Source organism: Hipposideros armiger, unplaced genomic scaffold (genome assembly GCF_001890085.2).
Source record: "Hipposideros armiger isolate ML-2016 unplaced genomic scaffold, ASM189008v1 scaffold_143, whole genome shotgun sequence".
Lineage (NCBI taxonomy): Eukaryota > Metazoa > Chordata > Mammalia > Chiroptera > Hipposideridae > Hipposideros > Hipposideros armiger.
In genome coordinates this window covers 1,342,014-1,367,348 of record NW_017731493.1, presented here as the reverse complement: position 1 = coordinate 1,367,348, position 25,335 = coordinate 1,342,014, and the positions used below count along the sequence as shown (strand labels likewise).

The 25,335-nt window shown below is 36.7% G+C and overlaps 1 protein-coding gene across 1 annotated transcript in view; it reads left to right on the top strand.

Annotated features, from left to right (window-relative positions):
• HDAC9 (histone deacetylase 9) overlaps nt 1-25,335 on the top strand; it is an 820,423-nt gene that overhangs the window by 678,684 nt on the left and 116,404 nt on the right. The window contains exon 23 of the mRNA XM_019650652.1: nt 8,107-8,225. Coding sequence (XP_019506197.1) covers nt 8,107-8,225 — 119 coding nt within the window. The remainder of the gene's footprint in view (nt 1-8,106; nt 8,226-25,335) is intronic.

Here is a 25,335-nt window from a genome sequence, read left to right as displayed (position 1 = left end):
TCACCTTGATCCTTACTACATGCTTGCCTGTTTATGTTACAGCGCCTTTCTTCTCTACGGAAATATTAACTCCATGCAGGCAAGAGAACATGGACTTTGTTCGCTATTAACCCTGGTCTCATCAGTGTCTGGCATATCGCGCGTGGTTGGTAGAGATTTGTTGAGTGAAGAAAGCAAATGGGATGACCTTTGTGATGCATTTTTACTACAGTCTGTTCTCCAGTTCTTGAACCACTTGCCGCCACCTTCCCCAGCCCCTGGCTTCCTCAACACCTGGCTATCCTGGTTCTGTTTTAGGCTCACAGGGCTTGGCATCTGCAGGCCCTTTCTGGTCTTGCCACCCCATGTGCTCCATTCATGTCAAACTCTGTCACCAGCTCCTGGGCCCTAAGGACCCATGCGTTCACCCTGGCTAGCCCATCTGCCTGAACGGTCCTCTCTGCTGTTTCTTCCTGGCAACCTCTGCCACTAGTGTCCAAGTTCACTTTTCATGGTCCTGCTTCTGGTGGACTTTCTCCACATTATCTTCACCCCTCTTGGCTGCCCACTCCCCTCTGGCCCTTGGTATGTTGTTGGTGTCTGAATCTGGATCATGCTATACTTCAGGGGCATGTTTTCCACCTGCATTTCCTTCTGAGTGATGGACTCCTTGAGGACAGAGCTACCATTTATTCATATCTTTGAATTCTGGCATAATCCCAACACCTCTCACATATAAAGGGATCAATAACTGACTTCTTAATGGAAACAAAAATATTATTGAGTAACCCTATAGGCTATAATGCTGTGAAATGCTTTGAACTTTGAGTGGAAGGCTGAGGAACCCGGTCTTTTGTTTTCCTTAGCGCCAGAGCTGTGCTCCCCTGCACTGAGCATGCCACATGAGGGAGCAGCATTGCATCCTGTTCACTCAGCACACACACAGGTGCATCATGGGAAATCACCAGTGTGAGTCAGCTAGAGCACAGCACGTGACTCAGTGTCAGTGCAACCAGTTGTTCGGCCATTGACCAGAGATGAAATCCATTCAAGATCTGATTCTGACTGAGGAGATTCCGAATCGCATTTCTTAGAAAAAAATCCAGAACGGGATTCTTTTCTCCTTACCCCATCAAGGGTCTGGTCACATGACCTACATCTCCTTTTACTACTACTACTAGTAGTAGTATTTTTGCCTTCTTTTATTTTAAAAGCTGTGTGCTCTCTCTATCGTGAGTCTCAATGGGGAGAGGACATGCAGGCAATAGGAGGAGGGTAACTCTTCTAGAAGATCATGACAGAATCTCCAGTAGTCAGGTGAAGATGGAAAGACATATATGCTATTATTATGGCTTCAATCATTTGCCTTCTAGCAAATAAATACATTTACAAATCATCAGTGGACCCTCTTTATCATTCTCTATGCTGTATCCACGACTTGGGTCCTATGGCTCCCATGTCTTTGGCTTTCTTCTTTGCTTTGCAGAAGTAAGTTTTCAAGTAAATGATTCAGAAAAGAGGGCTTTGGAATTAAAATTTTGAGTTCTTAAATGTCTTAAAAGTATTTTTATTTAAGTAATGTGCTTGAATACTAGTATGTAATGCCTGGAAGTAGAATTAAAGTTTAAAAATAGTTTTCCCCACAATGTAAAGAAATTCAATGTTGCTGATTAGGGCTTTGATATCAATCTCATTTTCCATCTCCTTTTAGGATGCCTTTTTTCTTTTTGAAGGATCTCTGGAGATTTGAAGTAGCATGAGAATATGTCTAAGTGTGTATATGTTTTTATACGTAGAACTTTGCATTGGTTGGACTAATCAAATCTATAGACTTGAATCATTTTTCAGTTCCTAAAAATTATCTTCTGTTATTAGTTGAAATTTTTCCCCCTTTCTTTCTCAGCAATCTCAGGGGCCCTGTTATTCAAACATAGGACTTCTGCATTGATCTTTATTTCTCATCTTTTCCCACTTATCATATATTTTATGTATTTGCTTCCTTTTATGAAAGACTACTTCAGTTTTATTTTTTCAGACCTTCTATTATTTTATGCAATTGTAATTTTTATCTTTAAGTGCTTCCCTTGTTCTTTGACTGTTCTTTTCCATAACAGCATGTCTGTGTTTTAAAAATAAAATGTTTTCTTGAATCTCTTTGAGGTTATTATTTCTGTTGCCTGAACTGTCTGTTTTGTCCAAAGCTGTTTAAATTTATGTTTATTTTAATCTTTTCTTTTCCTTCATCATCTTGGGTCTCCTATGTGCTGGGAAATTCCTGCTTTGCCATTGCTGTTTATGAAAGTAGTAACTGGCGTCACTTTTCCCTGTGGTTGTGTAAATGGGTCAAGTGGGGGAGCTCTGTTTCAATGGGTGTGGGATAGAGTGTGTGGACCCCAAATCCCACTTTGGGGTGAGCATTCCAGAAGATGGCTCATGGTCTCTGAATCTCCCTAAATGATAAAATAAAGAAGACTGTGTTTGGGGGCAACGATACCCACAGTAGAAGCCTTACTTGGCTTTCTCCAGAGGCATCCTTTTCTTAAGAGAGAGTTGTTGGAATGCTCTGCCCAGCGCACTCGTTACTGGCACAAAGGAAGGTAATTAACGTGCTGGGATGTAGCCTTTGTCTTCTTAACCAACTAACATTTCTTTAATTTCTGTGGTTGCATCAGAGCATTTCAGAGTAGTGGCTTTCTTCTTTGTTTCATTTTTTCAGCATGTACCCAGTCAATTTCCCTCTTAAACAATTTTCCCTCCTGGAACTTTGTTTTAAAAAAAAAATCACTGTTTGTTGACAACTCTCTGATCCTCTTTTATTGTTCTACATTTATTCTTATTTTTTTAATATTCTGATACTAGATAACATTTTATTTTGGAATACTATTGGATTTATGGAAAAGTTGTAAGAACAGCTCAGGGTTCCTCTATGCCCTACACCTAGCTTCCCCCAATGTTAAAAATGTAACCATAGTCCAGTTATCAATACTGATAAATTAATATTTGTATAATACCATTAGCTAAACTACCGATTTTATGGAGGACTGCAGTCTTCCCACTAATGTCCATTTCCTGTTCCAGGATCCCTCACATTGTACGTAGCTGTCATGTCTTCCAATCTGTAGCAATTCCTTAGTCTTTCCTGGACGTGACTTTTAAAGTGTAGGGGCCAGTTACTTTGTCAAATGTCCCACAATTTAGGTTCGTCTGGTGCTTTCTCCTTATCAGATTTGAGGTTATATGTTTTTAGCAAGAATACTGTAGAACCGATCTCCATTTCTCAGTGTATCATAGCAGGGAGTGCTGATGGTAATATGTGTTATCGCTAGAGATGTTAACCCGATCACTTTATTAAGGTGGTGTCTGCAGGTTTCTTCATTGTAATAGTTCCATTTTGTCCATTATAATATCTTAGAGAAGATACTTTGAGATTATGTAAATATCATGTTTGTGGTCAAACGTTTGCCCGCTCATTTCAGCAACCCTCCATGGCTCTTGTCTGCATCAATTATATCTGTTTGTTCAAATGGTGATTTTTTAGTTTCCTCCAATCTTCAATAGTTATTAGCTGAAATTTTTTGTAAGACAGCACTAGTTCTTCTTTGGTCTCTTTATTCTGTTACTTTCTAATCTCTGTGTAGACACATGGATACTTATTTGGCTCTTCGGATTATAATCTTATACTGTCATTATTTATTTGGTTCCTCAAATTGTTCCAGATTTGGCCATTGGGAGCTTTTTCACATTGGATTCCTATTCCCTACTGACATGTCCCCATTCCTTTTTGAGCATTTCATTGTTTTCTGTCACCACAAGATGTTCCAGAAATACCTTGTATTTTCCCTGATGTAGTCCTGAAATCACCCACTTCTCCAAAGATCCTTAGAGCCTCTCTTTAGAGATTGAGATTAGAAAATAAGATCTGGGCACTAATTGTGCTCTTTGGCATTGAGCTGTCATTGCTACTAGGAAATACATACTAGCCCATGGATACACACATCTAAAGCTGTTTCTGTGTCTGTCTACCTGATGTATATTTAAAACCATGAGTTCATATTTATATTCTTACACTTTCCTTTCAGTGAGATATTAGCAAAGATGAGGGGCAAACACGTGCTTTGTGTGCTGTCTTTAACCAGAAAACCCAATTCTTCAAATAAAAATTTGAAATGAATGCCTTTGATGATTTGTTCTATTTAAGAAAGATTGCATTGCTTTTCCCACTTAGTACTCTCAAATGTGTTTTTCAGTTTTTCAGACAAAACAGACTTTTTGAATAAAAATTGCTCTAGACCACTCTAGACTGGCATAAAGACAACAGTGCCAACACTTTCATGTGCACTGCTAAAATAATTGCCACCGTAAGGAGATCTGTGGGGTCTTAGTTGCATCAGTTCGTCAGAGAACTGAGCTTGAGAGTTTGTCACCAACAGGAAAATAAATGAGATTTGGCTCAAAATTTAGCACATCGTTAAGCCAAAACAATGTTGGCAACATAGCAAGTATATTTGCTGGAATGAAGGAATGAACATTACCGATATCACCACTGAAAAGCACCGGTCGCCATATTCTTCCATGCACAACATATATTGTAGCACAGCATCACACAACTCTTATAACCATGCATCACTGATTTAGTCAACCAACAAGTACCACTCAGGCACAGTTGTAATCATGTATATCTTTAAGTGGAAGGAGTTTATCCAGTGAGATATTTTTTCCCCAGTTTTCCATCTTTTTCTAAATTTTTGGAGTGAATTCAAATGTATAGGATTAGCCCTGCAAGATGGAACATTTTGAAAGCCTTTGTGAAATCCATATATTTGTGGATTCAGGAATGATGTATATAACAAATGTGGTATTTGCTTCAAACATAAACTAATAGAATCTGTGTATTGGAGATACGTGGCATAAACAGATATATATTCCCTTGTAAGTGCTTAAGATATCTTTATTAACAAAAAAGTTTCATTGGAATGAAAACCAACTCCATTTCGTATCAAATTTCCAATTGCAGACCAAGTTTCTACTATTTTGTTGTAAAGTTACAGTACATTTTTTAAAATTTTGGCCAAAATGGACATTTGTAATACTGTTTTCATGGGAGGAATGGTTTGTGTCTCATTCTCTTTCTTAGTTGATGCCTTCATTTTAATGAATTATGTCATCTGCTAGCTTCCTGCAAAAATATTTGTAGGAGAGACTAACCCAAATTGTTTTTTGACATTTGAATGCCTGAAACTCTATTATTCTATTCTCAGTTTTGATTGACAGTTTAGATGAATAGTAGATTCTAAATTAAAAAAATATATATTGCCCTTAGAATTCCCTTCATATGTTGATCTCCTAAATAGGTCCTTTAAGTTCTGATCTATACCTGACATTTTTCCATGTCTCTGTTTTGTGTTGTACTATCTGAGAGAATTTGTCAACTTCATCTTCTAAATAGTCTATAATATGTTGCTTGCCGTTTCTTCTTCTTTATTTTAATAACACCCTCTTTTCATTTCATAGATGTGTAGTCATCTCTTGGTATGCATTGGGGATTGCTTCCAAGACCACTGTGTATACAAAAATCCATGGATGCTCAAGTCCCTTATAGAAAATGTCACAGTATTTGCGTATAACCTATATATATCCTCCCATATACTTTGAATCATCTCTAGATTATTTATAATATTTAATACAATGTAAATGCAATGTAAATAGTTGTAGTACTGTATTGTTTGTGGAATAACAATAAGGAAAAAATTCTGTTCATGTTCAGTACCATGTCATCATTGTAGGCCTAACTACATACTACATGGCAACAATAACAAAACATTGTTTTTAAATATTTTCAATTTGTTGACTCCACAGATACAGAACCTGTTGAGACAGAGGGCCAACTGTACTATCTTATATCTTTGAGCATAGTCCTCATTTTTGTAATTATAGTCTCTTCACTGCATTTTCTCAGGTTTTCTGAGTTCCCTTTCTTTTATTTGTTTGCATGTTGGTCTTGTTGTTTTTCATGCTAGAAGCTTTCTTCAAACAGTCCATCATGTTTGAGAAATGGGCACTGAAAAGATAAGTGGGAGATCTATATGCCCGAGTGGAGCTTTTTGACTGGTCCATTTACTATAGGAAGATTGAGGATGAAACTTGACTCTTGGTCTGAGTGACTTACAAGTGTCGTTCTCTCTAGGTATTTGGTTTTGGTCAGTTTGTTTCTCCAGGAAGAGAGATTAAAGTCAGCTTGCTTTTCTGTGGCGCTGTCTCTGTAGACACTGACATTTATGTTTTAGCTATTCCCTCTATAGATAACCCCTGTTATCCATTAAAATTATATTGACAGTCCTCATCTCCTGCCCTGTCTTTGTTCTTCAAAAATATATATACATATATTTAATATCCATATGTAAAGAGAAGTCTTTATGGAGATAGTAAGTGAGCTGTACCTTGAAAGATGTTTCATCAATCTTATAAGTGTGGATTGATTGGGGAGGAAATGAGAAGGGGAGAAACCTTCCAAAAAGAGGGAAAAGAGATGGAAAATTGGCTACCATGATTTGATAGACAACATTGTTCAATCATCTACCTACATATTTTTTCTAAGGGAATACAGAGGATTAATCAAACTAAGTAGGTAGAGTAGCTTGATAAACCTCTTTGATTCTTTGAGACAACTTACTCCATTATCTAATATCCCAACATCATATATCATATGGCTATTTCACTCATATAAAAAGTAGTGAATTGATATGTGACACTTTAATGAAATTTGTAATGTAGGAGTTGGTATTATTAGAAAGAAAAATAATTGACAAGACTGTTCCTGATAATGTAGCTGTATTAGAAGATTTTTAATTTTACTGAAAAACAAAATAATGAAATTATACATTGGAAACAAAATTAGGTTTCATTTAGTTTCACTGATGGGTGAATTCAGATGTAAGTGGCTTTCCAATTGTTAGAAGGACTTCCTTGGAAGTCACTGTCATGTACATTTATAAGTTTGAAGGATTAAACTTTTATACTTTTATGACAGTAATAGAGTTATGAAAAACATTCCATTCATTTATGTCTCTCTCTAGGTTAGTTTCAAATGAGCAGTTTTTATTTTGTCCCATCAACTTCTTGTTTACATGCAAACATTTTTCAACTATAAGACTAATATTGTGGTCTTATATTGTGCAAATATAAAACAATTTAAAATAACGCAATTATGTCACACTACTCAAGAATAACTATTTTAACATTTGGTTTAGTTCGTTCTCCCAAAAACACAATAGAGGCGTTACTCCTTTTTAAATTCCCTGTGTTGTGTAGTTTTCCCATTTCATTAAATCGTCTTTGAAAATTTGAATTTTAATGATGGCACACTGATCTTGAAGCCTACATTCAACAAACATTTCATTTTACAAAGCCCAGTAGCATCAATTAGTTATTCTCTCTCGAATCCATCCCAAGGACAAAGGGATTAGGGAGGTCTGAGAAGGCTAAAGAGGTTAAGTGCTGAAGTGTCTGTGTGGGGCCAGCAGGGGTTGCTATCATGGATGAGGCTGCCACATTCCTCGTGGCTCTGACCTTGGACTCACTTAACATTATGGTCTGGATTCTATTAAAAGAAATTCATGTTTTTCCTTTGCAGAGAATCACCCCCTACCACAACAAATATTTTAAAATGTTTTTTAAGAAAAGTTGGAAAAGCAACTTTTTCCCAAAAGAAATTTATAGTTCAAATTTACACCAAGTTCTCACTAACTAGAGCAAGCAGGGTTTTCACTAAAGCTTCAATTTTCCTCTGTAAAACATTAGTCACTCCCTTGGAAGAAGCAGTTTTTTTTATAGGCAGTGGGATAAAACAGCCACAGATGTGCATGTAAAATGATGGGCTTAAGAATGTACCTGCAAAGCATTTTTTTTTTTTGGAGGGGGAAAAAAAAGAAAGAAAAAAAGCCAGAATTGGGATGCTAAAATAACAGTGATTCAGTATTAAGGAAATGATAAGTTTTTGATCCATTCAAATAGTGTTTTCTTTGCCCCTTTTCCTTATTATTGAGGTTGTGCCAAGTGGTTTTCACTGCACAGTTTTTAAAGGTATTCGCCGTTCCCCTGTGTGACTGGTTACCTTTTTTTACTGTGCAGGACTGTAGTGACGCCTGTGGCCAAAGAGTTTGATCCAGACATGGTCCTAGTTTCCGCTGGATTTGACGCGTTAGAAGGCCATGCCCCGCCTCTGGGGGGATACAAAGTGACTGCAAAATGTAAGTACATCCTTTGGGCTTTCTTAAATGCTGTGACAATAATAACATCTTTTAGGTCTTTAAAATAGCACCTTTGACATGTGTTTAGTAAATTTAGGTGAGACTTTTGAAAATGATTCGGATGCTGTTTACTGCTCTGTCAAATTCATCTCGTTGTAGAAAAACTGGCTTTAAGTAAAACGAAGTTCATTTGTCTCCTTTGGTGGACTTGATGGGACATTTCAGAACCTTTATGTTTTTCAGGAGTTCCACTTTGCTATTTAAAGGCAGACGTGATAGGGCTTCTGTTTAAAATATGTTGAATGAGGGCTGGCCGAGTGGCTCAGTTGGTTTAAGAGCTTGCTCAAGAGTGTGAGCTCTGAGCAACAGCGGTTTGAGTCCCGGCCCGAGCTGAGCTGCCACTGAGCTGCCAAAAGGTGGCAGGATGGCTCAGCTAAAAAAATAATAAATAAATAAATAAATAAATAAATAAAATATGTTGAATGACTTTGAAAGATCATGAGTCTAGAAAAGCTACTGGGCTTTTTACAAGGAGAATGGAAGTCACTGGTTTTATTCCATGTTACTTGGAGTAAAAATAGCTATTTCCCAGTCAGGCTAAGCTCTTTCGTTTGAACACAAAGCGTGGTTCCCCGTTTGCACAGGCTCCGTACGTGCCTCTGGACAATGCTTAGGATTTTCTGTTGTGTTGCAAAGATTAACTTCTTGGCTGTGTTCCTTAGCAACTAGACACCAAATGAACAAATGGATTTTGTGTTATGTTGCATTTGCATGACGTGACCTAATGCAATCTGGTAGAAAGAGGCTTTCTTTAAGAATTTCCGCATTCTCTGGGTGTGAAAACCAGGCATATGTAAAAGCCACACATACAACGGTTGGCTGGCACTCTGGGTATCTATAAAAAGAAGGAGAAGGAAAAAAAGTAAAATGACACAAAGAATAAGATCTAGTATTGTGTTTTTTAGTGGGGGGTGGGGGGTGGCGAGGGTTTGAAAACAAACAAATCAAAAACAACCCAAATAGTTTTAAGTGCGATGAATGTGGATCAAGTGTGTTTTATTAATCTGAAAAAAAACCAAAGAACCAGCATCATGCCAACCTTTGTTTTTTGTTGGCATCTCATATGAGAGAGTTTTCTGAACTCTAATTGTTCCAGTAACATTGTTAGGTAGTAGCTATTTTTAACATCTATTATTTACCCAGGGTTCTCAGTGCCTTGTTGTCTATGGAAAACATATTGAAAGGAGCAACTCCACAAACACAGACAAACATAATAATTCACAATTTTGGTGAAGTTGAACAGATGGGTGTTTTATCATATCAAATATCTTTCTGACCCTTTTTCTTTCTCTATGGAATGCCATTCAAATGGAAGTCAATCTTTCCACTAGAGATAAACCTCATTTGAGTCAAGATTGGTGAATAGTTTAGTCTAAATAAAGAAAAAGGAAAAAAACAAAACAAAAAACAGCTTGTACCCCAAGTTGAGATAAACTCAAACAATAGAAAACACATGGAAGCAAGATGGAAATCTAGAAAAGGTGTACCTTGTTATTAAATCCCAGCATCTCCCTCAGGAAGGGAGGCTGTCTGTATTTGGATCTTTCTCCCTGCCAAGGGGGCAACTTGTAATAAGTCAACGTCTCAGAATTAGGTGAAAGAAATTAATCTTTTTGTTTGCTTGTTTGTTTGTTCATTTTTTGCCAAGTCAAGTTCAAATGGCAAATATGGCCTTGGAAGATAGAATAGAAAGTAATAGCAGCATGGTTTCTTTCGGTCCTAGACATAAGAAACAGGGTTTCTACCTCTTGTTAGCTTTAGTATTGTGCACCAAGACTTTTATACATTTTGGGGGGCGCTCTTCATTGCTTTCCATGCCAGGGTAAGTTTGTCTATAATCTTTCCACCCTCCCGCCTCTGCTTATTTATTTCTTCCCTGTATGTCTTTTCTACTCAACAGGCCATATGCTTCCTTACTAGGTGATTTGTTTACTAAGAAAAACAGACAGATATAAAATTTTAGTGACTTAATAACTGGCCCTTTCTTGATAGCCTCTTTTGCCTTATTAAGGCAAAGATATGCAATGATGAGAGGAAATCTTAGAACTCAAAGAGATTGTAGTAGAGGCTATCGAAAACGGTTCACATATTTGACGGATGAGAAAACTAATTTATTTTATCATATAAAATACCTGGAGTTAAAACCGAAGTGCTTATCCTGATTTTGTAGTTAGATGAAATTGCACAAGACTTTTACTGGGTTTTTTTTTTCCACTAAAGAGAAAAACGTTTCATAAAATGCATGAGAATAGAGAATTTGGATGCACACTAGAGAGGCCATTTTGGTGCCTAAGACCCTTAACTTTACAAGCACAACCTGTGATAGACACTGACTAGCCCCATGATAGTTAAATGAAAAACAGAGCCTCACATCAGGGCAACTGTTTGTACAGATCATCTCATGCAGACCTGAGCTTTCCAGCTACATTTTTCTAGAGATGCTGCCACTAACTGGGTAGAGGTTAGGATTACTGGACAGATGTATAGTTATTCTCCAAATAGCTCACTCGTGGGTCTCTTTGTTCTGTTTCTAACCACCTGGCAGATGCATTTGTATTGCTTTGGTCTGAAAGTTCTGGGCAGACAATTAATAATGGGGCCTTCACTGTCCCATGCCAGAAGTCATCCTGCATTTGAGGGGAGTCCTCAAGTGAAGCTAGCAATGGGCTGAAACCTAAAGTAGATAGGAGGTGGAAATTAAAGAAACAAATCCTTCTCCTAATGTTTTCCTGTTCTGGCAAAACTCACCCCTGCCCCAAGTAGGATTTTCAAGGATTGTAGAGAGTGGTTTTCAGGATTACCATGTCAGAGATGCTAAAATTTTGTTGTGTTAACACATTGAATGAATCTTAAAATAATTTTGTTTAATATTTCAGAAAAGAAAGGATAAAGTCAAAACAACTAGTGCTTTTGTTTGTTTTTAAACATCTAATTTTGTTACCTGATATATTTTTTAAAGAATTCATTGATACAGTGACAAAAGTCTCAGCCCAATTATAGAGGTGATTTAAAATTATAGTTGATTCTTTGTCACCCCGATAAACTTTAATTTAAAAAGAAAGAATAAATAAATTTTTACATGTATTTATTCTTAAAAAAAAAAAGTTGATTCTTGGCTAGTACTATTTTTTTCCCCTCTCTTCTCCTATAATTTCTTTACATATTAAATGTTCTCTGTTGTGAAATCACAACAAAATTATTCAAATTTGTTTGTGCTAAAATTTTAAATAAATTATTTAAATTAAAGCCTATATGTTCTTTCAATTAACCACCAGAACTTAAGGTCCAAACTGAAAGGAATAAATATCTTTGCATCCTGCCCTAAACCCTACCTCAGACTTTACCATGAAGTTATCAGTTGATCTTTTAAAATACTCTCATTTAGATCTTCAGGTTACAGTTTTAGAAGGTTGGCATGGCAACTAAGTGCCATGTTCAAACAATAAAATTAAATAAAATCAGTCCACCATATTGCAGCACCCCCAGCCTTTACAGTGTTGTCATTAAAAATAATAATAATAATAAAGGCCATTTAATTCAAATTCATTTTACAACAAAACATATTTTTTCTTCAACACGTTTATATATTTTTCTACTTTCATTGGCTTCAGGCAGTGAATTCATATATGTAAATTGCTTTTAGCATGTGAATTAAATTTTTCCTTTTCTTTGAAAAATGGCAAGTCATTGTAAAATGATAGCCATGTCTGTTAAAAATAAATATGTTCCTTTAGTAACATATTTAGTAAAACATGGAGTAGTTTTACTTGAGATAGAAACCATTTCCCTCAGCAAACACACAAATGATATTTTGACAAGCAAAGAATAGCTAATAGTTGGGGGCAATATCAAATAACATTATCTTAGAGTCTTGACTTAACTTCTTCTCCTTAATTACCATCTTCTCCTTTATCCTTTTTAGTGATCCTCTCATTCCTTCTTTCCCCCTGTGACTGTATCTGGCAGGGAGGGTGCACTCTTGTGGGGCAGATATCCATGTAAAGGAATTCGTACTTAGCTGTGAGTTATTCCTAGGGAAGTACAGATGTTCCTTGATTAATCAATCCTCCAAAAGTAAGTCTCTAAGAAGTGCTAAACCAGTCAACAAATAAGTGCCATGAAGACAACTTTGTTAAAACAGTGAGGCTAAGTTCGTCTACTCCATCTGCTAGTGATGGATATATGTGCTTCATCCCGGTGCGTACATGAAGGTGTGCTGCTCAAAATGTCCTCTGCATGCACATTTTATTTGTCCATGGAATTGAAGACAGACAGTGCAGCATTAAACATATTTTGGTAAAGTCTACTTCTATTTTCTTGTTCTTCTCTCACTGATGATTCTAGCCCTACCTTAAAATGTCCACGACTGTCCTCTGTCTTTGATTTTCTCTCCATTATCCAAACCTATAATGAATATGATCACATTCACTTGCGTGTTTTATTTATTACCTGAGGATACATTTTTTAAATGAGTGTATTTCAGCTCAAGTGATAGTTCTGTTCGGCATTTGCATCTTTTATTATTAATCTGTAATAGTGGAATCAATGCCTTGCCTACTCATTATAGAATTTCAGGCCATAGCAAATAGGTGTGGAGAAAAGGAGTATCTGGAAGTCACCTATTAAATGCCACTTCCTGAAGGACCAACCTTAAACTTGAACTGCTTCAGTCCTTATAGCTTAGGGTGGAAAATGGGAGACTGTCGTGCAGGATTGATTATTCAAAGTGTGCTCCCAGGCAGCTGCCATCAGATTAACCTCTCTCAACCAACTTCTGTGCTGTGTCCTCAGAAGTTGGACCAGTGCCTGGCACACAGCCTAATTAACGTTTCTTTGTTTGTTTGTTTTTGTTTCTTTTAATTGGAAAAGCTAAAATGAACTCTTTTAAGTAAATCAGATGCTTTCTTCTAATACATTTGATGCTACATGAATAATGATTTCATGATTCTTTTTATTATTGCTTTCCCCATCACTGCCACTACTTTGCAGGTCTTAGACCACATATTCAGATCTCCTTTAATATTTCAATTAACACAAACCTGTCTTTCTGACAATGGTCACTTGTTCAATATTTCCCTTTAATGGAAATGGTATTGAGAAGAATGTAAGCATTAAATAGGAGCAGTCATGGTTACCTTGTAACATTGGGCCTTGGGCAGAAATGCTGAGTCCCAGCTGTTCACACCTACTAGGATCTACATGGTGAGATAACTAATTTCATCCCTGCTCAGAAAAGCAGCATAGTGGGAGAGTGAATCCTTTAAATAATATCCTGGAAATCAACATATAAAAACATTCAAGGCAAGTACAGAAGAGTTTCAGCATCAGAGATCTATGTTTAAATCTCAGCTTTGTTTCTCACTAATTTTGTAATCAAGTTAGTTTCTTCATCAGCCAAAAGAATTGGGAGAGTATGGAGATAATAATTATACCTGCAGCATAAGGAAAAAATGATTAAGCATTATGAGTTAGTAGTTTTGAATTTTATTGTTTATCATTTCAACATCTAAACATTCAACACAAGTCTAGGCATTTATATGGCGTATTTGAACACAAAATATGTAACATTAGGTTGTAACTTGTTGGAAGATATTTTTAGACACTTATTAGAAATGGAAGGAGAATGTCCAGAAGTCCTAGGGCGTTATGCAGAATGCTAGTAGTTAATGTATATCCATTCAATTAAAAGTCAGATTGCTAAGAGAAGTGCCTTCCTCTCCATTTCCACATCCATATGCATTCTTTTGTTGTAATAAGTCTGGGAGCAATTAGAATAAATGACAGTTTTTAAAAGAAAAAAACATTATTACTTCGTGATGAGGATACCTGAGGCCCTACCTGCCTAAAAGCTGTGCAATTTATCTTGGTATACTGATGTGTGCTTGTACTTGACATTATTAATATGCTGATACAGAGTAAGATACCCAGTAATGATGTTTTTAGCAATTGAACTATCTGAAGCACAGTTAAGAATCAGGAAACAAAAAGAAGAACTTCTGAAATGCAAAAAATAGATGTAGAAAGCCCATTTATAAATGTATAGACCCAGCTTCTTACCCCTAATGAGGTTGTGTTTAATTCTTTATATATAACTAGCATGCTTGATTATCTTGTTAATTTTCCAACTTGCATCAGATTTAAGCAGCAGTTTGGAAGTGGAGGTAGATGAATAAATGGTGGGCGTATTTCTGTCTCAGAAGTTCTTCAGTTGGGTTCACAGACCTCCCAGGAGTACATGCATGGATAGAATTCGTGGGGCTCATGAACTTGAATGGAAAAATTGACATGATTATTTTTACTAACCTTGCCCCTTATTAGATGTGAATTTAGGCATATGTTTTGTCCCATTATAAATGTAGGAAACAAACCATAGAAATATGAGTAACACAGGTGACCTTGTCACCAATGGAAACAATAGCTATTTTCGTATCACTTTACTGTAGATATTTCCAATGGTCACTTACTCTCATCATTACTTTGAAATGATGGTGTATACCAGACCTGCTGCTCAATTAGTTATTTGATGCATTAATACAGAATTACATGTATTATCCCATGGCTTTCCCCTGTAGTTTGATAGCTCTTTTCAATATAGTAGTTTCCTGTGTACTTTATGCATTTAAAAACATTCTGCAAAGATGTTTGAAGGCTTCACTTCAAACATACACACATGTGCACGTGCACATGTGCGCACACACGCACACACACGGGCACGCACACATACACACAATATTTACTTGGAGATAGAGTTTTTTTTGTCTGTCTATATTTGCTAATTTGCTTCTCACATTATACCTGGCATAGTTATTCTGTTATAAGTGGTTTGAAGCAAATACTTAAAAAAAAAAAAATTGAGTGTTCAGTTTTTCCAAAGATTTCTTATCAGTAAAACAAACTTCAGACATGTCTTACAAAGCAAGCTGATCTTCATGTCTTGTCACTGGATGTCACACAGACATTGTAAACAATTACTAAGCTTTCACATCAGGGATTTCATATTGATATGTCGTCCTTTTAGAGACAAGAAACTTGTGCAATCTGGGAATTCATAAATTTTGTTTAAAATCATGCACCCATTAAATTTTTTAAAAATTTTTGGATGATTTAAAATATGGAGAATAATACAAAGAAGTGTATAACAAACTTCATTATTTCTGCCATTTAGAATTGGCAACATCTAAATATTTTTATTATATTTGCTCCAAGCCTTTTGTTTATAAAAGAAATAAAAATTACAGATGAATGTGGACTCCCCTATAATCACTGCCCCTAAGTCCTATTCCTCTTCCCCTCTTAATCACTGTCATAATTTGTGTTTTTTCTAGTAAACACACACATACACCATACAATAATATTCCAGTGAGTGGGGTTTTAAATTTACCATATATAGCAAAAGGTATTAAATTATTCTGTACATATAGTTTATGGAACTTGCTTGTTTTGCTTTTAATACCTTTGTTTTGATATATACTCACAAATATGTATATGTTCTTTTAATTTCTATATGTTAGTCCATTACAGAAGTATACCAATATATATATATATATATATATATATATATATATATATATATATATATATATATATATTCTTTTTTAAAGTTTTTGGAGCGACAATGGTTAGTAAAATTACATAGGTTTTAAGTGTACAATCCTGTAACACATCATCTATGTATCACATTGGGTGTTCACCACCCAGAGTCAGTTCTCCTTCCATCACCATATATTTGAACCCCTTTACCCTCTTCTACCACCCCCTCCCCCCCTTACCCTCTGGTAACCACTAGACTGTTGTCTGTGTCTATGAGTTTTTGTTAGTATTTTATCTGTCTTCCTATTAACATACTTTTAAATTATTTCCAGGTTTTCACTGTTATAAACAGTATTGAAGTGAACATCATTTCTAAGTTTTCTCCTGCCTGAGTATTCACTTTACACTGACTGTTTTAATCAGGTTGGACTTCTGTTTCTTTTTCCGTTATGTAGCACTTAAAAACCTGGAGGGAGGCAGCTTCAGAAGGAAAGAATGCCTTCAACCTTCCTTAACTACTCCTCAAACCACAGTCTATATCTCTTTTCTCTCACAAACACATCCACCCACACAACTAATTTTTTCTCTTCTATTTACCGTTTTATACTTCATACATCACACCCCTTCCTTTCTAGTTCAAATAGGCAGAGGATTTTGTTATGTGCTAATATTCTTCAAGTCTAACCCAAACTTTAAGGGAAAAATGGGGTAGAAGTCATGTGACAGATAAACAATTATTTTGAGGTGTTTTCAAGCACTACTTTGAGAATTAAATTTAAATTGAAAAAATGACTTTCTACTCAAAGCCGGTTTGATTGGCTGTCCTGTCAGTGACTCTGAGGACACCACGGCCCTGAAGTTGAAAGGACAGGCTGGTCATCTAGTAGACAAGTCACAAGCCTGGCATGGGGCCTTCAAATGACCACAGGAATGTCACTCAACCTCTTAAAGATTGTTTTCTTGACTGGAAAGGGAACATTAATTTCATCCTGACAGTGTTGTTGTAATTGATGATATAATAATAATACCTGCTGGCAATCCTTGAGTGTTTACTTTGTGCTAGGCATTGTACTACGTACTTTTCAGCATCAACTCATTTTGTTTTTATGATTAAATGAGATAATACATATAAAGCACCCTTTTCCTTTATGTTTTTAGTATTATATTCTTGGACCTCCTTATTACCCTGAAATCACTAAAGGGGATTTAGAAGTCACTTACAATTTCAAAATTTTAAAAAAGTGATAAAAAAATTAAGTGACTTGCTCAAAAAAACACAGAGCTGAAGAATAACAAAGCCGCAACTTGTTCTCATGTCTTTTTGACTGCCGGCTCAACAGGTTATTACAAATATCCCAAATAAACAAGTAGAGTTGTTCATTACTGTAGAAGTGTATCCTGAATTGTGAAAGTGCAGAAAATAAAAGGAAATTTTCTCAACAATGAGTTTCTTATCTGAATAAAATTCCCAAGTCCAAAAAAGTAAGCAGAGCTTTTCAAATATATGGGAGCTTACCAGTTAGCAGATCACATTTGCTATTTGTCACGGAGCATCCTGCAGAAGAACCAGTCAGAGCCTTAGTCTTGTGCTCAAAATCCCCACATCCCAGTCTCTTCGTTGCGCTCTTCATCAAGTGTGCGGCCCTCTGCAAAGGCAGGGGGAAGTGTATCTGCAGGACATTTATATTTATAAATGACTTGTGCAACAGTTTCCTTATCTGAGAGCCAACATAAAGAAGCAACATAGCTAATTAAGAAAGAAAAATGTCAGTATATAAAAAAAGCAACGCTTAGATTTGAGAGTGATTTTATTTTGAAATGATAGCCAAAAGATTTATTCAATGAGGGCTCCATGTTTTACTGGTCCCCGGCCTTCATTTTCTCGCTCAATTGCCTGTTTCCTTATACCACATGACAACTCAGATACCAAATTGTAGAAGAATATTTTCCATCTGCCGTGCTTAGTTACTGATGTCAAGAAACAATCCCTAGGCTAGGATGACTACTACTTAACTTTGAAGAGCAAAATTACTATAACTGGACCATAACTGGGGCCAGATCAGCGTTGCTTTTGAACAGAAAATACATAAGCAGAGTTTGCCTTGAGGGAGGATGCCAGCTGCAACTGTACAGTAAAATGTGTACTGCATTTTATTGATACCACGATGCACTTTTTCATAGTTTTAGCAAGTCTGTATTGGGATGCCTCTTACATTTCATGGCATTTCATTGTTGGATTAGCAATGCTGTTTTTATTATCATCATGGTATATAAAAAAAAATGGTCACAATTATTTTGATGACATCTTAAATTCAATAAAATATAGTATTTTACTTTTTGAAATATTGTTTTAAAAATCCTAAAGACCATAACTAAAATTATAGCTTAGATGTGAATTTTACATTACCTCTCCAGGCTCCCAGTGATTTACTAGAATCCCAAGAAAGTAAAAATTAAAATAGCAATATAAAACAAACAAACAAAAGAGCACATTATCAGAGAGAAATTTTAAAATAGTGGATTCTCTTACTGTAACTTTGCTTTTAGCTCAGACCAAAATTATTCTTACTTGGCCTGAAATATCCGTCACCATAGGTTCTGACCCTTTATTTGTGATGGAGCCCTCTAGCTAAAATAATCGGTTTCCAATTCACATTACCAATCAAATCAATACAAAGAAGAATCAGTGAAATAATTTAAGTAACCAGTAGTGTAAGCATATGGGCCACCGCTCTGTGACTGAGAATCATCTTCTAGCATATGTGTGACTGATGAAGTTATCAGGGAAACTCTGGAGTGTGAGTGTGTACTTTCCACTTACAGGAACTTTTCCCCATACTTCTGTCGTGGCTGGTACATTATGGTCTGGTACAGTGGTTTCCAAACAAACGAGCAGCCATCGGCCTCTCCTGAAGTCTTGTTAGGCTTGTTGGGCCTCACTCCCAGAATTTCTGACGCCTTAGATCTGGAGTGGGGCCTGTAGTCTGCATTTCCAAGTTCCCACGTGATGCTTATCCTCCTGGTTTAGGGACCAAACTTTGAGAACCACTGGGCTAGTTACAGAGAAAAAAACACACAGGATTTGAAGTGAGTTCATCTGCAGTTTGGATCTAATTGTTTACCAACTCACTTTTCTGTGTCTTAATGTTCTTGCTTCTTAAAGAGAAATAATGCAAAATATACCTGTTTTGGCTAAATAGAGGGATATTTTGCAAATCAAAAGCAGTAATGGGCTTGAAAAACATTTTTCAATATGTGACACTGTAGATATAATAAGCTGTCAGTGATATTGTACACATTAAAGCGAGGGATGCTATTGCTTTCGTACACATAAACTGGACTCAGAATTTTCACATGTCAAAATACTTTTGCAATCTCATATGAAAAAAAATGCTAAAATATTTAGTTATTTTGAAATGTTTAGCATATTTGAATATTTAAAGATATTTTTAAACATCTGAAATATTTTTATTGAGATGTAATTGAGGTATAACATTACATTAGTTTCAGATGTACAGCATAACGATTCCATATTTGTATATACTGGGAACTGATTACCGCAGTAAGTCTAGTTAACATCCATCACCATACATTGTTACATATGTTATTTCCTGTAATGAGGATGTTTAAGATCAACTGTCTTACAACTTTTAAATGTACAATACAGTATGATTAACTGTTGTCACCATGTTGTATATGACATCCCTAGGACTTAGTTTATAACTGGAAGTTTGTACCTTTTGATTACCTTTACCCATTTCACCTCCCCTACCCCTGCCTCTAGCAAACACTAATCTGTTCTCTGTACCTATGAGTTCATTTTTTGTGGTTGTTTTTATAGGGAGATGGCTGGAATCTCACATATCTCTTCCCCTCCCTGACTCCTTCCCAGCAGAACCTCCAGGCTTGTCCCCAGGTGATGCTGAGGCTCAGGGTCAAAAATAAGTCACTAGGAATTGCAGTGGTTCTCTTACCACCGGGGCTTATGATTCCAGGGAGTTACAGATAATTCGCCTTATTTTGCCCAGTATTTCTCTCAGGTAGTTTCAGACTAAGAGTCACTTCTAAGAACGTCCTGTTCTCTCTTCACCCAAGTCACCTTCCTATTACTTGGTAGAGTATCTTGAACTCTACCAGATCCCTTGGTAGAAAGAACTCTGTAGAAATGAGTTTTCTCTTGGTTTCAGAATGTGATGCATTTTCAATCAAACACTATGAAAAGTGGCAAGACACAGATGTATAATTTTCTTCTAAGTTGTTTTTAAAATGCAATACTTATCTTAGCGAAGTTTCCTCATCCCATGTCCCACATTCGCCCTGTCACCAAGTCTCAACACCCGCTTGTTTCATAAGAAATTGTATGGATATAACCAGATTATAAACTCTTATTGATCTCCTCCTATCACTTCTTCAAATTTTTAGTGTGGAATTTTTTCAGTCTAAATGAGTCCCCGGCATAAAAGAGTATTTATTTTAATGAAGGAAGTGAAACAAATGCCTATGGTTATGAAAGTGCAGTTTGTAAATCTCTGCTTTGATTACTTCATATTTTCCTAATGTTCACCTTTTTGCAGGAATGACTTATGTTTAGTCATATGCAACAATGTAATCTATAGATAAGATCTTTATTCCCTGCTGTTTTCCTCTTTTCTCTGACTTGGTAGAAATTTGCCTGTAAACTGGAGAAATTACCTATTTCAGAAATTATTTTCCAAATGACTATCTATGGCAGATCACCCCTATGCTTAATATTCTTTTCTTAAAACTATAATACGATTGCCTTTACCACACACGACCTCTCTGCACTCTCCAGCTCACCCTTATCCTCCTTGGTCCTCCCCTTTGTTCATTATTCTATAGCCTTGCAAATCTCTCCATCTGTCTAACAGGCCAGACTCACATCAGGGTCTTTGCACAGGATATTTCTCCTGTCTGGCAGGCCCTCCCCTGCAGTGTTCCCTGGCTGCCTTCTCAGCCGAGAGATCACCTTCTCTCCAAGAGAGCTTCCTTGGCCACTGTGCCCACCTCCCACCCCCAATAATCTTCCAGCCCTTTTCCTAATTTCTCTTTGCTAAAACTGAGCTATTTGGGGCTGTTGTAGTTAATATCATATCCCCAGGAGATAAGACATCATCTTGCTCATTGTTCAGGCTCAGAAGATATTTATTGAATTTCATTTATTGAATGATTATTCTCTTTAAAAAAAAATCAAGTGAGCTAATTTAGAATGTATTTAAGTTCTATAATGACAATGTATTTTTTTCTTTTATTTGAACAATTTGGTACATGGGTGTATATTCAAGATACTTTCATAAGTATCCATGTTGTACTATATTTGTTGCTATGAAAAAAATAAAAGGAAAACAATATCCAGCGTGCCAGGCAATATTAGGTAGTAGTTCCAAAAAGCAGGCTGTGGAATGTGATTTTCTAGGATCAGCCTATGGTGCTGCCACTTTATGTGTGTGTGTGATCTTGGACAACTTACTTTACCGTAGTGGCACTCAATTTCCTCAAATGCATAGGACTGTCTATTTCATAGGTTTGCGAAGATTAAATAGTACAGCTCATTTTTCAACGTAAAGAATGACATTTAGTAAGCACTCAACAAATGTTAGCTGATATTAGATACCCTTAAATTTCCCATGTACCTCGAAAGTGTTCTGGATTATAACAAGTTTAATGCATGCATAGCATATTACCCTTGTTGGATTTGAACACCTCTAGATCTGTGTCTCGATAACAGCATAGCTATCTGGCTTTTAAATGCTACAAAGTAATGATGATGAAAACTGTAATAATACGCACTGTTAACAAGATGCAGGAATCCATAGATTTCAGGAAATCTCTTATGTCGATGGACTGAGTCTCCCAGACTTCTACTTAACATGGAGCCAGTCTAGCTAGCCAAGTTCATATATAGGCTAATAACATAATAGTATAGGCTAATGGTATTTGGAACAAACAACAAAATTCTTCATTTTGTGAGCATTTACATAAACATCTAAGAGATTTTCATATACAAAAAAAAAAAAGAAAGACTGCTGATGTTGCTTAAGATAAAAAAACAAAGAATAAACCTGAGGGAACATTTCTATTGGTGAGTGGGGTTATATCACATCCATTGTTATTGATTATCTTTTCAAAGGCAGATATTTTAGAAACTGTGAAGGAAATTTACTATAGTATAAAATAGGAGATAATGTTTAGTTTTAAACAATTTATGGAAATTAGTCTGATAGTAGTATAATATAAAATTTAAAATAAGACAGAAATTAGAAAGATAAAAAGATAAGTGGAGCTATTGGTAAAAGAACAAAGGTAAGCTTAGAGAGACCAGACAATTAGGCCAAGGTAGTGTGCTCGGGATTTAATTTATTTGGCAGACCCTTACTTAACTCTAACAGTGTAGGGCATTTTGTCAAGTCTATCTGATCTGGGTCATAGGACGTGTGTGTGTGTGTGTGTGTGTGTGTGTGTGTGACATGCCATTGAGTCTGTTCCGACTCCTGGAGACCCTGTGAATGAGTGATGTCCACCATGTCTCATCCTCCACATCCCTGCTCACTCCTGAAGACTCAAGCCTATGGCTTCTTTTATGGAGTCAGTATATCTCGTATTTGGTCTTCCTCTTGTCCTGCTGCCTTCTGTTTCTCCCCAGAATTATTGTCTTTTCCAAAGAACCTTGCCTTCTTATGATGTTCACAACACATTTGTGCACTATATAAAATTCAGCCATCTCATTGAAAATCGCTTATCTCAAATGCGAAAAGAGTTGCCAACTCTGTTCACTTATTTGCAGTTTTCTGGATCTAGTATAAACAGTTTTCTCAGATGTTATTTCTAGTCAAAGATTTCTTCCCACACACTGTCCTTATGCACACTATTTCCTTCCTGTTTTAGGTAATTATCTCAATAAAGCACACATCAGAGTTCCTAAACTCACTTGATCGTCCAAGCAGCCAGCAGAGGGAATCATTTATTAAATGTAGCTAATTTCAGGAACTGACAGGCACATGAAATGCCTAAAGAAAGCAGGGGTGTCAGGCTGCTTGGGATGGTTCCAGGAAGGTTGTCTACTTTAAGAGCTGCATTTTATTAAGGATCGTGATGGTTATTGGAACTTTTCCTGTTGTTTTACTCAGTAGTCTCAGGGGGACTATTTGGCACCAGGGTGCAAAATGAGATCAGCAATTAGGAAAAGACACCACTGCAGGCACTTTAAGAGTAAATCGCTGAGTACCAGACTTAATAACTAGTAAGTGCCAGGCCAAAGCAATCGCCCACGGTCGTGTGAGAGTCTAGCTTCTTGTAATTTGCAGTGTGCCTGCTGCTGTAGCTCATTGCACAACTGTCTCCAGGGGTGGGGTTCAGGTATTTGGCAAGAGGACAGTCAATCATAATTGACTCTTGATCCCAATAGAATAGATCGCCCAAAGGTTTAGAAGTTTTATCATCTAGGAACTAGAAACTCCTATGCTGGCCTCAGCTATCTATCTAGGGGCAGCCCTAGAGCCACCTTTCACACAGGACAGGCGTTGGTGTTATTACAACTTGGCAGGAATGGACCTGTTCCCCCTGGTGGCTGGGAGGAGAACACTTCCGGCTGATATGTTTGATGACTCCCACATCGCAGAAGAAAAGCCTTGAAGAGCAGAATGTTAAGTAACTTCATACTTGAAACCAAAGCCACAATTTCCCCCTCCAATTCTCCTAGATGTGATTATTCCTTTTACTTCCACATAAAAATCGAGAAAAGAATGGATAGGAATAAGGGGATATGGTGAGTGTCAGAGTGGTGTATTGCAAAGCACACTAACTAGGAAGAAGGAGATGTTTATTCCAGTCCTCATTCACACACTAAATATCTATTAAAAAAATGATGTCTCCAGTCCTCATCTGTAAAATGAAATATTTGGACCAACTACTAGAGTGGTCTAAAATTCTCTATTTAAAATAGCAAGAGCTACATACAAGCATTTAATAAGTCCTTATAATCTATAGTAAGCACATTACATGTAACATTTTTAATATTTATAACAACACTCTAAGATAAAGTAATATTGCTATGATCCCCATTTTATAGATGAAAAAACTAGAATATAAAAAAGATAAGAAATGGCCCAATTTAAGAAAGAGCTATAGCTAGAATCCACAGGTGGTCTGGCTGGTAAAAATGTAGTTTTCTGTCTACGTGTATGTCAGAAATTGACCTTGAACACAAGGAGAGGCAAGGATCAGGACACATTGAGGACCTGCATCACTGCTGGGATCCAGGTTTAGTAAGTTGACTCCATCGACTGAGATAGCTCCATCTCTCCCTGTCTGTTATCTCCACTCTTTTTTCTTCTTTCCTGGAAGGTCATTTTGTGAATTGAGAGCATAAAGCTCTGTACCACGAAGGACTTGGGCCCTGTGAAGATACGTAGAGGTGAACCTGGGCCCCTGTGTACCTATTCTCTCATGATGCTTTATTGAAAGATAAGTAAAAGGGCAGTGCAGAGCAGGAAACAGAGACTGATGACACAGACACAATTTCAGAGGGCTCAGGAAAGCAGATCTGATTTTGTCCGAGACATACAGTGCTATTAACTCTTCCTTATGTGAGACTGATGAAACTTCTTTCTTGGTAGAGAGATAAGATTTACATTCTAAGGATAATTACTATTGACTTTGAGGAGCTTACGTTTATGCCCAATCTCTCTCTCTTTTTTTTTTTAAATAATACTTCTCATATTCAGCCTTTCTTCTGAAGCTGAGTGGTAAGAGCTTACACAGGAAAAGGATTGAAGGGAGAAAGTGGGCCTGGGTGGGCTAAGGCCATTTGTCATTAAGGTAGTGATAGTAGAAAGAGACAGACACTGCTGTATCTGCAGCTCTCACACTGTATCCTTACCCTTCTTTTTATAATGATAGTGGTATCAGAAAGAGAGAAGCTTCAGGCTCTCAATAACTGGTAATTACCTGCAAAACCAATCACTCATTCAGGGTGACTATCTGTAGTTGTGACTGCTTTGCACAAAGGGCGACAGGGTGACTGGGAGCTAACATGTAACCTTTGCTCCATTTATCAACCAAATACCATGGCCTGGGTCAATATTTACCAGGAAAATGGAACCAGAAAGACAACAAGATGCTTCATTCACTCAACAGATATACATTGGGCACCTACTACGTGCCTAATAACTTAGTTGGTCCTGGAGTTACATCAGTTTGAAAAAGTCGAAAGTCCCCATTCTCATGCAACCGGTATATCCAAGCTGTGCTGTCTAAAGAGCATGCACTGACCACGTGTGGTAATTTAAATTTAAATTAGCTTAACTATATATTTCAGATGCTCAATCACCATGCATGGCTGGCCAATGCCACATCGCACAGCACTGATACGGAACATTTGCATCATTGCAGGAAGTTCTGTTGGAGAGCATTTTCTAGCGGTTAAAGACAAAACAAAATAAGGAAACATATAGTACTTTAAGAGTTGATCTGCTATGAGTAAACTTAAAGTAGGGAAAAGAGT